The sequence below is a fragment of the Folsomia candida genome, unplaced genomic scaffold, assembly GCF_002217175.1.
Source record: "Folsomia candida strain VU population unplaced genomic scaffold, ASM221717v1 Fcan01_Sc063, whole genome shotgun sequence".
Lineage (NCBI taxonomy): Eukaryota > Metazoa > Arthropoda > Collembola > Entomobryomorpha > Isotomidae > Folsomia > Folsomia candida.
The window spans coordinates 190,591-203,884 of NW_019091255.1; the positions used below are offsets into that span (position 1 = coordinate 190,591).

Here is a 13,294-nt window from a genome sequence, read left to right on the forward strand (position 1 = left end):
CCGGTGTTATGGTTAAAAGTTTGACGGTGAAATTTTGGTAAACAGTGAATTCTAATTTCAAAATATTATCGAAAATTTCTCAAAAACTGCAAAATAATTGTGTTATGCTCTGTATGTGACCTGATTCTTCGTGCTCCCTTTGTGTCAACGACATCCATAATTTGAAATTTATTTTATGGAGGTAAGTAATGTAAATGTAAATAATGGTTCCTAACTAATTTGAACTGAAGTGAATAACCAAAAAGCAACATGTAGCGTAAACTGATGATAAAATACTGTGCTTATGGTTTTTGGCATTACTTTTAGAACACCAGCAAAATGGAGAAAGTTCCAGGAAAAATCCAAAAGCTAGACGAGACCGTGGTCAACCGCATCGCGGCCGGAGAAGTTATACAACGTCCAGCAAATGCTCTGAAGGAACTTTTGGAAAATTCGTAAGACTCAAGATAACTATGTATAATTCATCATGTCTTCATTATTGATTCTCACCGTTAATGTTGCATAATGAAGGCTGGATGCTGGATCTAAAAATATTCAAGTTTTGGTGAAAGCAGGAGGAATGAAATTATTACAAATTCAAGACGATGGTTCAGGAATTAGAGAGGAAGACTTGTCAATTGTGTGTGAACGATTTACGACGAGCAAGCTTCAAAAATTTGAAGATTTGCAAACCATCGGAACTTATGGATTTAGAGGAGAAGCGCTTGCCAGTATATCTCACGTCGCGCATCTCAGTATTCTTACCAAGACTGAAACATCTCAATGCGCCTTCAAAGCTGAGTACACGGATGGAAAATTAAAAGATTTTCCGGAAGATGCAGGTGTTCAGAATCCTAAAAAATGTGCAGGGAAACAAGGGACAACTCTAATTGTTGAAGATTTATTTTATAATATGGAGACGAGGCGGAAGGCATTAAAGAATGCGAGTGACGAGCACAGCAAAATCTTTGATGTAATTTCTCGATACGCAATACATAATGCGCAATGTGGATTTAGTTTGAAAAAGTTTGGAGATACGAACAACGAAATTCGAACACCGGCAAATTCATCCATCTTGGACAATATCAAAATAATATATGGAGCAGCAATTGCAAGGTAATTGTATAAAGCGGTATTTATATTATGACATAATGTACAATGTTTTTTTGTTTGCTCATTTAGAGAATTAATTCAAGTTTCATGTGACGATTCTGTAACAAAGTTCAAAATGCAGGGATACGTATCCAATGTAAACTATTCGACTAAAAAGTCAATGTTCACATTATTTATCAACCATCGCTTGGTGGATTCCACAGGTATTATCAAGGATATTTAGTTTTGGAAGCAAGATTTTTATTTGGACATTTAAAGTACTAAGATGATTAATTTGAATAGGTTTACGAAAATCTGTGGAAGCAGTTTATTCCAATTATTTGCCAAAAGGAATGCATCCATTTGCCTATTTAAGTATTGAAGTGGAACCAAGAAATGTAGATGTCAACGTTCATCCTACCAAACATGAGGTACACTTTCTTCACGAGGACGCCATAATTTCCAGTATCACAGCTGCAATTGAAAATCTACTCCTTGGGGCGAATGAATCGCGTACCTTTTTAGTCCAGGTTCATACTATAAAGCTTTTGTGTAAATCTTCATGAAACTGTAAAGTACTAAATATTTAAATGGACTAAAATTATTATTGTTTGTCTGCATAGTCCTTACTACCGGGAGCAAGTGGACCAACGGGCATTTCAATGTCAGTTGGTACTGGTCGAAAATGTAAGGACCCTGATTCGGACGACTCTTTAGTTAGCTCATTCTCTGCTAAAAGTGGGCGTACTGTAATCAATCCCAAGCATATGGTGCGGACGGATCCAAAACTTCAAAAGCTGGATCGTTTTCTTAGCTCCACCCTGAATCCTGACGTATCTACTCCAACGAGTTTTCATGACACTCCTTCAAGATTGTCCATAAATGTTGATAATGAGGACACCTTGATTGACATTGACCCGGAGCCAATAAAGAAACCATGTGATAAAAAAAGTGACAGCAGGTCGTCCATCGGTGCAGCAACGGCTTCCAGTAGTACAAAATCAAGCACACCAAGGTAGGTTTACCAAGGTAGCTATCAGCTTCAGTGAGTTGGCAAAAACTATAATCTAGACTTTGAGATTACTAATAATATTTATGATAAATTTATTTAGACGCGACATCCGTCTTAAAAGCGTGAGTAATATGCGTGAGAAAATCAGACTGGATTGCCACGAAGCATTAATGAATGTGTTTAAAAATCACACCTTCGTCGGTTGTGTTGACAGAACATTAAGTTTATTCCAACATGAAACTTGTTTGTATCTCTGTAATACCGTGAGATTGAGGTAATTCCTTCATATAGCAAATACCACAGATTGATATTGATTTTGAATAAACCGTTACAACGCATGTAACCAAGGGGTGAAAGGAGTGTCATACGTCAATGTGAATATCAAATTGTTCGAAAATTTGTTAAGATTGACACTTCTGACGTGTTTTCGACTTTTGTGTCTTATTTGTGTCAAATTTAACAGTTGATAACCCTTATGTGACCTTTATATGACCTCTGAGGTCAAAATGGAGGTCACCATTGAATTCGGGGTTAAATTTCAGTTGAAATTGAAATAGATATGTCCTATGACCTTTACATGACCTCTGAGGTCAAAATGGAGGTCACCATTGAATTTGACATTGAAAAATAGTTAAAAATGACGTGTCACATGTCAAAAACTGACACGTGACACTTTTAAGTCACTTTTCGTCACCGTGACGACGTCATCGTCACAGGTGACGTCTAATCGCAAAATGACCTGAATTTTCGAATTCCTCGTTGAAAATTAGTTAGAAATGATGTGTCACATGCCAAAACTGACACGTGACACTTTTTCGTCACTTTTCGTCACTGTGACGACGTCATCGTCACAGGTGACGTCCAATCGCAAAATGACCTGAATTTTCGAATTCCTCGTTGAAAATTAGTTAAAAATCATGTGTCACATGCCAAAACTGACACGTGACACTTTTTCGTCACTGTGACGACGTCATCGTCACAGGTGACGTCCAATCGCAAAATGACATGAATTTTCGAATTCCTCATTGAAAATTAGTTAAAAATCATGTGTCACATGCCAAAACTGACACGTGACACTTTTTCGTCACTTTTCGTCACTGGGACGACGTCATCGTCACAGGTGACGATGTCACAGTGACCATCTTCGAACTCGTCCTGTCCATTGACGTTAGGAGTTTACGTTCAAAATTTCAAGTGTCTATGTCTTTTCGTTCAAAAGTTATCGGAGCTACGGACAGACAGACGGACGGACGGACAGACGGACGGACATAACGATCTTATAAAGGGCTTTCACCCCTTAATAATGATCGATTGATCGATTTGATACGTTTTGATCGATTTTGAATAATATTTGTATCTAATTGTACACTTTGTTGCAGCTCGGAGTTGTTTTATCAGAAGTTAATTTTCCAGTTTGGAAATTTTGAGAAAATCAATATTGATGTAAGTAAATTTCACATAATGTATACTTGCCAATACTCTGCAGAAATATTTATTTCTTTTGTTATAAATATAATATCTAGGATAAGATAGAGCTGAAGGAATTAATAGATCTGGCAATTGAATGTGATGACGGGCTAACTTGTGATGAACAAAAGGAAACAGTGGTTGAAAATGCTTGTCAACTGCTCATGGATAAAAGAAAAATGTTGCAGGACTATTTTTCTTTAATTTTCGATTCAGAAGGACGACTAATTAGCATTCCAATGCTACTCGGTACGTGCGACAAAATTTTTTCAGAAAATATGTAACACGTCCTCCATCATAATGTCTTGTCTTTCTGTTCCAGACAATTACTTTCCGAGTATGGAGGGCCTTGCAAAGTACATGATGAACTTGGCAAGAAAAGTAGACTGGTCGAACGAACAAAGATGCTTCGAGACGTTTTGTGATGTAACCTCTCAGTTTTATGCAATTCAACCTGGGGATGATAACGCCAATGCAGAAATGACTTGGGTACGTCGGTATGATGTATTTACATAATTGCTATCTTACTTGTATAATTTTACTTTCATTATAGAATGGACATAGTTGGAAATGGACTATTGAGCACGTTATTTTTCCTGAACTACAAAAGAACTTTCTTCCACCCAAAATATTTGCTGAAGATTCTTGTATTGTGCAACTAACTACTCTACCCGAGTTGTACAAGGTTTTCGAGCGTTGTTAATTATGAGTGGATTATGAGTTACTCATTTTAAGTGCCTAAACAGGAAAACTAGAATACTCAACTATAAAAAAGGTTCAAATCGAAAAAATGTTGTCTCGGATAAACTATGTGTAAACTTTAATGATTTAAAGATGAATAAATTAACGCCACTTAAATGCTATATAAAAGTTCACAATTTATTCAGTAATTTCCAATTTTGAAAGAAATTAAAAATCGAATTCTTGTTAGACATTAGACAACGTGACATGTGCAAGATTCACAACATAATAGTTGCCGCACTATAGATTTCCCCGTATGTCAATTTGTGCTTGGATTTACGGTTACCCAGTGCCATTTTTGTACTACAAATAAACAAATGTAATTCAATGTATTACACAGAAGTTATAAATTTCCATTGAACAGATTTTTTTATGTGTTCTTACCAAATGGATCCACGTGGGCTGGTTCGCCAGGTTCAGGATTACCGTTAATTATAGCTTCCGCTTCTTGAGTTGTCATTGTTGGTGACACGTTTGAGCTAGTTCCAGTTCTGTATGAAAAATATAGTTATTTAAAGGAAATCTAATATTTACATACTTATTATTACTTACAAAGACAGTTCAGTTTCATTCGGAACTTCTTTGGAAATCAAATCTTTCCAAAACTTATGAGTCTCCTCAACACAATGCAATGCAAATTCCGCATTCTTCGGTTCACCGTTGAAAGCAAATTGATTTTCTGGCTTGCCTGAAATTTATAACAATGATAGGAATTTGAAAAAAATGCTCATAGCTTCCACTAATTTAGAAACAATTTGCTCAGTAGAAATAACCTTACCATCAGGAATTTTGTAGATCCTAAACCATTCCACAGTTGACCGCAAGTATCCTGGCATCAACTTTTCAATATCATGAACATCTGCAAAAACCAGTAATTAATACAGTTTTATATGGAACAGATAGCATTTGTCATTTATCAATGGTACCAAGTTTATTCATTCACTAACCATTGAGCTTGTCAGCCATGGGGTCAGTGACATCAATTGCCATAAGTTTCCAATCAGTTTCACCTGTGTCGAAGTAAACATAAATAAATAAGTATTAAATATAATTGCCCTAAAAAAGAAAATTATATATTACATGTGTACATATTTAACTATACCTTCATCGATGAGAGCGAAGCAACCCAAGATCTTAACTTGAATTACGGCACCGCGTGGGTGAATCTATTGCAGAAATTTAAATTATTGCATCTGTAAATACGCTATTATTCCACAAATTCTTCCTACCCTGCCACCAATTTCACAGACATCAATAGGGTCGTTGTCTCCTTTACATCCCGTAGACTTATCAATATTGGAAGGGTTCTCCCACGTCTACAAGTTACAATTAAATATGAAATTAAATTCATACTCCATTTCTCTACCTAATCAAAATCGATAATACTAATTAATCGGGCAGACTCACTTGTGGCAAAGCTCCATAATTCCAAATGTACCCATGGTGGGGAAAGCAATTGGCAACATATCGCAGGGCTCCTTTCTTGACATCTTGTTTGATAGGACACAGGGGTTCCTTTGTCGCTATCTAATATACATGTACATACTCATTTATTATCAAGTTTGTGCATACTTGAAGGCTTGGGTGGTTTAATTAAATCAGCCATTAAATTACCTCCATCTTGGCATTGGTCCATCTAGGAACCTCCACCACCATGTTAAAAACATTGACGTCCGGCGTCACTCGAAGAGGAATGTCATGGAATGGCGAAATTGGAGTGCCAGCCTGGTCAACTGCAAAACAAAACGAATTGTAAAATATTTAATCACTTTGCTTGAGACAAAGTACATCATCACAGGGCAAACTCTGACTTTCTCCCTTTCACTTCACCATTTACCGGCAACATATTGTCAATTGTGGCCTAATTTGATTATCGACCGTGCTATTCGTTTGGTCACACAGTATTGATTTCTACTTCATTTTTTATATCCTTTTCCTCATTTTATCTTTTCCCAATAATTTCTATACGTCAATTCAACATAACCTTTTGATTTGACGTTCTTTCTTCAATCACCTCGTTCGAAAATTCTTTTTTAAACAAAAGAAAATAACTTACGGAAGTACAGACGATAATCGGGAGCATCCAGACTCCCTTTTTGAACAACACTATACGCAGATGTCATTTTGAACCTTTTGTTGGGAGGTGGAATAAGACCGTGGCCACTGCCGTTTCCGTTAGTAGACGAAGCCGTAACTGATTTTAAGAGTGGAGAACAATATTGTCCCGATGTTCGTGTTTTGGAGAAAGTGATGAAAGCAAGGGCGGAAGCGGATGTGGAAAACTGCTGTTGCTGTCTTCTCGGCAAAGCTGTCGAAGTCACTGACGAGAGGCGAAAAAGGGACCGCAGTAGCGAAGGTGATGGGCTGAAAATAAATGGCATGATGGCACAACGATTGAGAAATACCACCGCACACCGACCGGCCTGTATTCAATGTCAAGCAACTTTCACATGCTTACTTTGCGTATGGTGATGATGCAAAGCAAAAGTGGAGCAGATTTTACATTGCAATTTGCATTGTGAGATAGTTAGAGTGGAAATGCAAGTCTTTCATGTAGTGGAATTTTCCAGAGAATATTATTATTATGCCGTTTTCCTCATTAGTTTGTGTTTACAAGTATTTATTGAACAGGAAATGATGTATGAAATAATTGTTTATCAAACAATTTTTACGTAGAAAATTGACCAGATTTAATGGAAGTACATGATGGCACGATTTCATTATTGGCATAAAATTAATGTGCCGAATTGGAATTGTCCAAAAATATGAATCAAATTACAATTTTATGTCCTATTTATTATTATTTGGCCTACATTTATTATTTACTACGACATATTTTCCCTTTCCAGATTGAGTGAATGTGGTGCAATTGGACGATTGTGCAATGTCAACATTGCGTATCAATAAATCAAACTTGAACTTGAAACTAATATCATGAGAAGACTTTGTCCGACAATGGACTGCTTCTGCATACATGCGTTATCTTAATGTGACACTGGATTTCATTGAGTTTTTTATTATCTTTTGTGACGTGAGATTTACGTATAAACTCACTACTAATGTTTAAATCACTGTTATTATCATTTTTCACAAAATAGTGTCGTCAGTATTAAAAATATATTCTTTAATAATGACTCAAAGACACAAAAAGCATGCAAATTAATTTTATATGAATGTCATTCATGTGACTAATTTTACCTAAAGTTCAGTCCTATATAATATAGAAACATGTACATATGCAGATCCTTTTTACTTCTGGAACGTGACTAATAAAAATATTCAAAGTTTATGATGCTATTTATTGAACGTACGTACATACTACCATACGGGACCAGGACCTTAAACCCCCAAGAATGTCCCATGTTACACAGATAGTACGATTTTAAGATTGGTATTACATATAGCCACCCACTCCATTGTTTGCATCCATCCCATCAAAAAGATTATGCAATAGACAAAATCTATTAGGTAACTCCTTACATGACTGACTATATCGGTCCGTCATAAGTATTCTTGAGGGCTTTGTAACCAAAGACGTGGTTTTATTTAGATATACGCGAGCCAAGGCTTCGTCATCATCATCGTCTTGATTATGCGTGACTGAAACTTGCTTGTCTTTTTATTTAGCAACATGACTCGAGATTTTAATTCATTGACAGATTATAAATTGCTAAACGAGAGGTTGTCTAGCATGGTGGTGGTACCCACACGACGCGATAAATATATCGCACGTCTAACAGCAAATGGTTTAAATAGTCTTAAATAAAGTCCTTGTATTCCCATCATGATGTCAAGTTTTTGATTTAAAAATATTTTATCTTTTCCCAATAATTTCTATACGTCAATTCAACATAACCTTTTGATTTGACGTTCTTTCTTCAATCACCTCGTTCGAAACTTTTAAAGACAAATCTTAACAGGAAGTTGCTAATATTTTTAGCAATCAATTTTTTGCACCTCCTCCTCTTCTTAAAAGTGTTTGTGAACATGGAATCTTTATTTGAGTTAGATTTTCAGCAGTTTTGTATGACGTTTGCAACGAGGAGGATGGCATTGTCGCCATCAGTAAAAAATTAATTGGATTAAATTGGTCTGAAAAGTTGTCCTTCTTGCTGATACATAAAATTGCAGGGATATTTTAGTGGCAAAAAATTAGATGGAGAAAAACAGTCTCGTTTAAATTGCATATCATATCATAATCCTCCGAATTAAGTGAGCTATTTATTTATTCCATAAGAATTTGCGAGTGTGCGTGCAACTAAATCAGTAGTGTATATATTTCAGTGAAGATAATCCATATACATAAATATGTGTAAAATATATGTAAAATTAAGGAAATCCTCATTCATGTTTCTGACCACAAATTAGAGAATTAGTAATACATATTGCTGCTGAATTGTTCTAACGCACACTCATGGGAATATCCCAAAATATGCAGCTTATTTAGGGAAATGTCAATACGTTATACGTCAATATTTGTAATTTCTACTAATATTACTACATGATTCGATAGTATTGATTACCCTGTTAAACAATGTACATGTGACTAAAACGGTACAATAAGGCCAGTTATAGTGTTCCATGACGTGAATATTCATTAAAAACGCACAAAACTTACACATCATAATGATGCTGCTACAACGAGGAACATTTTTTGGGATGAGATTGTTCACTATTCTTCAGTTTTTGATGTAAGTTTTGCATAATAACATGTCAATATGGATTTTGTGTTAATGCGTTATTTTATGTATATCTAGAGTTACGCAAACTGCATCAGTCACCCTCCCGGATAACTATGACCCCAACATTCGCCCAAATAATGGTGGGGTTGCGGACGTAATTAGCGTCTCTGTGGGCAGCATTACGATTCAAGAAGTGGACGAATCTTTGCAAAAGATCTCAGTGGAATGTATCCTCCACACATTTTGGGATGATAAGCGATTATCCAACTTGGTCGAGAGGACGTCAGTGTATGCCGAAAAACTTCCAAACGTTTGGACCCCCACATTGTCAATCGTGAACAGTGCAGAAATGCCAATCCGGAGTAACAAGGCGTTGTCCTTGAAATCTGATGGAACTGTAGATTACGCGGAACGGTAAGAAAAAATTGGTAGAAAAAATGTATCAAGAAATGTTTTTATGATTTTGTAATATTTTCTATTTAGAGTGTCTGCAAAGATAAGCTGTCAAATGTCCATGATGAGATACCCGTTTGGGAAACAACATTGCAAACTGGAACTAGTTTCATGTAAGTGTGTAACAAAAACTTGTAATTTTTCTGAAGAAATTCGTTAAACTATTTATGAAATAATTCCATAGATGGATACTCATCAATTCACCTAATTTTGCTCTGGAATGGGATAATTCCTCTGCAGAATATTAAAACATTTGACCCCAAATACTCCATATCTCATGTGGAACAAACTTCCGAACGACATAAAACTCCTGCTGGAGAATTTTCACACATTATTGTCGAAATTTCTTTAAATCGTTCTCCCTTCCGTTTAATTTTGCAAGCCTTGTTACCAACATTCTTCTTTGCAGCTCTGTCCTATTTTATCACATTTTGCATGGGAAGAAGTTGTACGAGTCGTCATAATAATAATAATAATCAGGAAAAATGTGCCAAGACAAGTTTAGAGGAAGAAGGACCCGAATCCGAAGTTAAAGAAGATGAGAAATTACAAATCTCACAAAATTCCTTCTCATTCGCATCCTACATCGGACTCGATTTCATTAAACTCGTTGTGAACGTGTTTATCCTTTTAATTGTAATAATACTGCAACAAATCAACGCTGTGACTATTCCGACGCTTACTGCGCTGGACGTTTGGGTGGGGTTCATGTGCGTCACCGTTTTTGTGTGCTTCGTGGTCACATTGCAATTTTGTGTCAAAAAGTGGCAATATTTTCTGCGAGAAATGGTGAGTAGAATTTTATTGACTGAGAGTTTTTCATATGCTTTACATATATTGTTTTGTTTTACAGCCTATAAGCCAAACTGATAAGGATACGTCCGCTTTGGTGCAGAAAATTATCAACATTTTGCGAATCTCGATTCCTGTTTTATTCATCGTATTTTTAATTGCCTTTCTTGGGTTTTGTTTATCATAATAAAAAACGATTTTATTATCTGATGTTTTCAAAGTATGGCCATATTCTGTTTTGTATTAGGTATGTGTTCACATTGGATGTGACCTTTGTTTCGTGAGTTAAAAATCTGTTTTAATTTGATATAATACAATTACATATAAGTAAATGTGCAATGTGTAACATGGTTTTGAGCTTTGTATGGTAAGGTGTCACTTTGGGTACATAGAATCTAATCGTAAGAATAATGTGTGTTCACATACCATAAACGAAACGAATTTTTCTCTATAATTTTGCATGTACAGTGTTCACCAGAGTACGAATTATACAATAAACACTCGAATAGATTGATTCTGTGAATTACACATACATATGTACATACATATGTACATATGTACAATACAATCATTAGCTCATAATAATACCGAGATTTTTGTCCGACAACAAACTGAATTTGATGATTAAGTTATTACATGCACGCAAGCATTTTTCAATAAATGCGACAAATTCGCTCAAATCTTCCGTAATAAACGCAGCTTGAAACATGCCAAAACAAATTGCACCAATTTCTTCGTATTATCTAAGAACTAAAGCAATTATTCTTTAGTCATGTCCCCGGTCTCGATCTGGTCACATTGCTCGTGTTACTGGAGAATATTCTTACTCTTGATTTCTAAGCAAAGTATTTCCAAATTCTAAAATGTGGAGAGTTTTAGCATTTCAATTAATCACGTAATTCTCATAAAATATTTCAATCATTTTCACTACCACGTTATGAATATTGTACATATTTTTACAGTTTTGGAAGTTTTGCTGCCGGACAAAATTTTGCTAATCTGAGCTATCGTGAAGTAGAACAAAAGATATTGGAAAGTCTCTTAAAACCTCCCTACGATAGCCGAATTCGGCCCATGGATTCAACGAGGTCCAACGATTCTACAGGTCCGTTATAATTTTGCATTCCAGAGAAATTAATTGAGAACAGTTTCTGTACCCTGTGAAGGAACGCTGGTGACGATCAACATGTTTATAAGAAGTTTCGATTTTATTGACGATGTCAACATGGTAAAAATGTCAATTTATTTTCCATTGCTTCAACGATTTAAGTTTAAATTTGAAATTCAGCAATACGGGATTCAACTAACATTTCGTCAACAATGGAATGACAATCGGTTGCGTTTTACAAATTTTAATCCTCCTGCGAAACTAAAATATCTCACGTTATCAAGAGCATCTCCTATTTGGACGCCCGACATATTTTTCTCCAATGAGTAAGCAAACACCTAAAAAAGGATATCGCTTATTTTTAACAATTTATTCAATTACAGAAAAACATCACATTTTCACGATATGCTAGTTCCGAACACTTTTGTAAGAGTATTTCCTAACGGAGACGTCTTGTACAGTGCGAGGTAATTTTTTGTCTACATACAAATATTTACTAGATTTTAACAATATTTTTTTACAGATTGTCAATGACGCTGTCGTGTCCCATGCAACTGAAAGCATTCCCTTTTGATTTTCAAACGTGCTACTTGAGAATGGCTAGCTGTACGTGGCTATACATCATTGTAGTACAAATTGTGTAATAACAGTTAAAATTATATTTAATGATTTGATTGGAAGATGGATATACAACGGAGGACTTGGTGTTTCGGTGGCAGGATAACCCACTCCAACTCACACCACACCTTGAACTGCCGAGATTCTCGTTGGAAAAATTTACCACGGAATATTGCGATAGTACAACAACAACAGGTAAAATTTTTAATTAAACGCACTGGAGAAAGTATGTATGTCATTATAATTCAAAATCTTATCCGACAGGAACATACAGGTATGCGATAAGAGCCGTGATAAGAGAGTAAAGATATGTCAGGCAAAATTGCTTTAAAATATGGGTGCCTTTTTCTGTAGCTGTATCGTCATGAAATTTGGTATGAGACGAGATTCGAGTTATTACAACTCTCAAATTTTTATGCCATGCGCCATGTTGGTCGTTATCGGCTGGATGTCATTCTGGATAAACCGGTACGAACCTACGGCACGGCTTGTCGTACTGATCGCAACCTTACTCGTGATGGCGACACTTATCGGAGGATTTAACGTGACCGTGCCAAAAGTTAGTTACACCAAAGCGAGCGATGTGTGGACAGTTTCCTGCTTCCTTTTCATATTTCTGGCACTTTTCCAATACATTATCGTCCATTATTTGACATCCTGTGAAACACGAAAACCTGACGACAAAGATAAAGTGGGTGGTGAGCATCAAAGTTTGGTTGGTGGCGATTCGGCATCCCCACAAGCACAGAATAATGACGTAGAGTTATCGAATTTGGATAACAAGTCGGTAAGAAACAGGAGAGATCCGGATGTGGACAAACTCTTCAAATTTTATGAGTACTGGACTTGGTCCTGGTTTAAGAAACAGCCCATCGGACACCAGGTAGATTTAGGCTTTAGGTTTGCCTATCCCTTAGCCTTCTTCATTTTCAATCTTTCCTACTGGCCACAATATTATGCTGAAGCGACTGTAAAATAGAAAATAGTCGCAATTATGTACGTCTGGTAACAAATAACATAATTGAGCATGTCGTGTGTTTGAACCAGTTTCGTTCGTGTAAGTAATGACTTGTAAATGATGATTGTTGTATCGTAATTCATGATTGATGATGATTATGTAATTTTATAGTGAAATGACGTGTTCAGTAATTTTCGGCATGAGCTGGATAAAGTTTAGCATTGTGCTTTTACATATGTATTATTATTGCCATTATGTTCTGCTCAAACGAGAGATCTAATATAGTATAGAATGGGACGCTGTGTTTGGTAAATATTTGAGCAAATTTCATGTAAATTAATGCACTTAAGAAAATGCAATAAAATATTAAACGAATGAAAAAGTGAAAAGCA

General features: G+C 35.8%; 4 protein-coding genes across 4 annotated transcripts; 3 read left to right on the forward strand and 1 right to left on the reverse strand.

Annotated features, from left to right (window-relative positions):
- The first annotated feature begins 28 nt into the window (after positions 1-28).
- LOC110862605 (DNA mismatch repair protein Mlh1) lies at positions 29-4,413 on the forward strand. Its single transcript, XM_022111823.2, has 11 exons — positions 29-181; positions 307-434; positions 511-1,095; positions 1,162-1,295; positions 1,375-1,601; positions 1,695-2,086; positions 2,184-2,357; positions 3,463-3,526; positions 3,607-3,799; positions 3,873-4,039; positions 4,104-4,413. The coding sequence occupies exons 1-11, from the start codon at positions 176-178 to the stop codon at positions 4,251-4,253; spliced, it is 2,220 nt and encodes a 739-aa protein (XP_021967515.1). The 5' UTR covers positions 29-175; the 3' UTR covers positions 4,254-4,413.
- On the reverse strand, positions 4,409-6,710 carry LOC110862604 (inorganic pyrophosphatase). Its single transcript, XM_022111822.2, has 10 exons — positions 6,348-6,710; positions 5,906-6,024; positions 5,699-5,818; positions 5,521-5,607; positions 5,394-5,457; positions 5,239-5,301; positions 5,070-5,150; positions 4,844-4,979; positions 4,676-4,782; positions 4,409-4,594 (listed from the first exon to the last, which is right to left on the reverse strand). Exons 1-10 carry the CDS (start codon positions 6,670-6,672, stop codon positions 4,551-4,553), a joined length of 1,146 nt encoding a protein of 381 aa, XP_021967514.1. The 5' UTR covers positions 6,673-6,710; the 3' UTR covers positions 4,409-4,550.
- Positions 6,711-7,950: 1,240 nt separating this feature from the next.
- On the forward strand, positions 7,951-10,728 carry LOC110862641 (gamma-aminobutyric acid receptor subunit beta). The gene is made up of 5 exons (XM_022111856.2): positions 7,951-8,982; positions 9,049-9,387; positions 9,457-9,539; positions 9,611-10,215; positions 10,280-10,728. Exons 1-5 carry the CDS (start codon positions 8,918-8,920, stop codon positions 10,403-10,405), a joined length of 1,218 nt encoding a protein of 405 aa, XP_021967548.1. The 5' UTR covers positions 7,951-8,917; the 3' UTR covers positions 10,406-10,728.
- LOC118433613 (glutamate-gated chloride channel-like) lies at positions 10,373-13,291 on the forward strand. Its single transcript, XM_035845706.1, has 10 exons — positions 10,373-10,498; positions 10,989-11,113; positions 11,181-11,323; positions 11,385-11,446; positions 11,507-11,652; positions 11,710-11,793; positions 11,850-11,932; positions 12,008-12,139; positions 12,209-12,218; positions 12,299-13,291. The coding sequence occupies exons 2-10, from the start codon at positions 11,082-11,084 to the stop codon at positions 12,921-12,923; spliced, it is 1,317 nt and encodes a 438-aa protein (XP_035701599.1). The 5' UTR covers positions 10,373-10,498; positions 10,989-11,081; the 3' UTR covers positions 12,924-13,291.
- The last annotated feature ends 3 nt before the right edge of the window (positions 13,292-13,294 follow it).

What these genes read in the sequence shown, in the direction of transcription:
- LOC110862605 (XM_022111823.2), top strand. An exon ending in TATGGAGCAGCAATTGCAAG is followed by an intron (nt 1,096 to 1,161) that starts GTAATTGTATAA and finishes TTGCTCATTTAG; the next exon opens with AGAATTAATTCAAGTTTCAT. An exon ending in TAGCATTCCAATGCTACTCG is followed by an intron (nt 3,800 to 3,872) that starts GTACGTGCGACA and finishes TTTCTGTTCCAG; the next exon opens with ACAATTACTTTCCGAGTATG.
- LOC110862641 (XM_022111856.2), top strand. Translation starts at nt 8,918, where the DNA reads ATGATGCTGCTACAACGAGGAACATTTTTTGGGATGAGATTGTTCACT. An exon ending in ACTGTAGATTACGCGGAACG is followed by an intron (nt 9,388 to 9,456) that starts GTAAGAAAAAAT and finishes TTTTCTATTTAG; the next exon opens with AGTGTCTGCAAAGATAAGCT. An exon ending in AATATTTTCTGCGAGAAATG is followed by an intron (nt 10,216 to 10,279) that starts GTGAGTAGAATT and finishes TTTGTTTTACAG; the next exon opens with CCTATAAGCCAAACTGATAA.
- LOC110862604 (XM_022111822.2), bottom strand. Translation starts at nt 6,672, where the DNA reads ATGCCATTTATTTTCAGCCCATCACCTTCGCTACTGCGGTCCCTTTTT. An exon ending in TCTGTGAAATTGGTGGCAGG is followed by an intron (nt 5,458 to 5,520) that starts GTAGGAAGAATT and finishes TTTCTGCAATAG; the next exon opens with ATTCACCCACGCGGTGCCGT. An exon ending in GATCTACAAAATTCCTGATG is followed by an intron (nt 4,980 to 5,069) that starts GTAAGGTTATTT and finishes TATAAATTTCAG; the next exon opens with GCAAGCCAGAAAATCAATTT.
- LOC118433613 (XM_035845706.1), top strand. Translation starts at nt 11,082, where the DNA reads ATGTGGAGAGTTTTAGCATTTCAATTAATCAC. An exon ending in TTAGCATTTCAATTAATCAC is followed by an intron (nt 11,114 to 11,180) that starts GTAATTCTCATA and finishes ATATTTTTACAG; the next exon opens with TTTTGGAAGTTTTGCTGCCG. An exon ending in GACATATTTTTCTCCAATGA is followed by an intron (nt 11,653 to 11,709) that starts GTAAGCAAACAC and finishes ATTCAATTACAG; the next exon opens with AAAAACATCACATTTTCACG.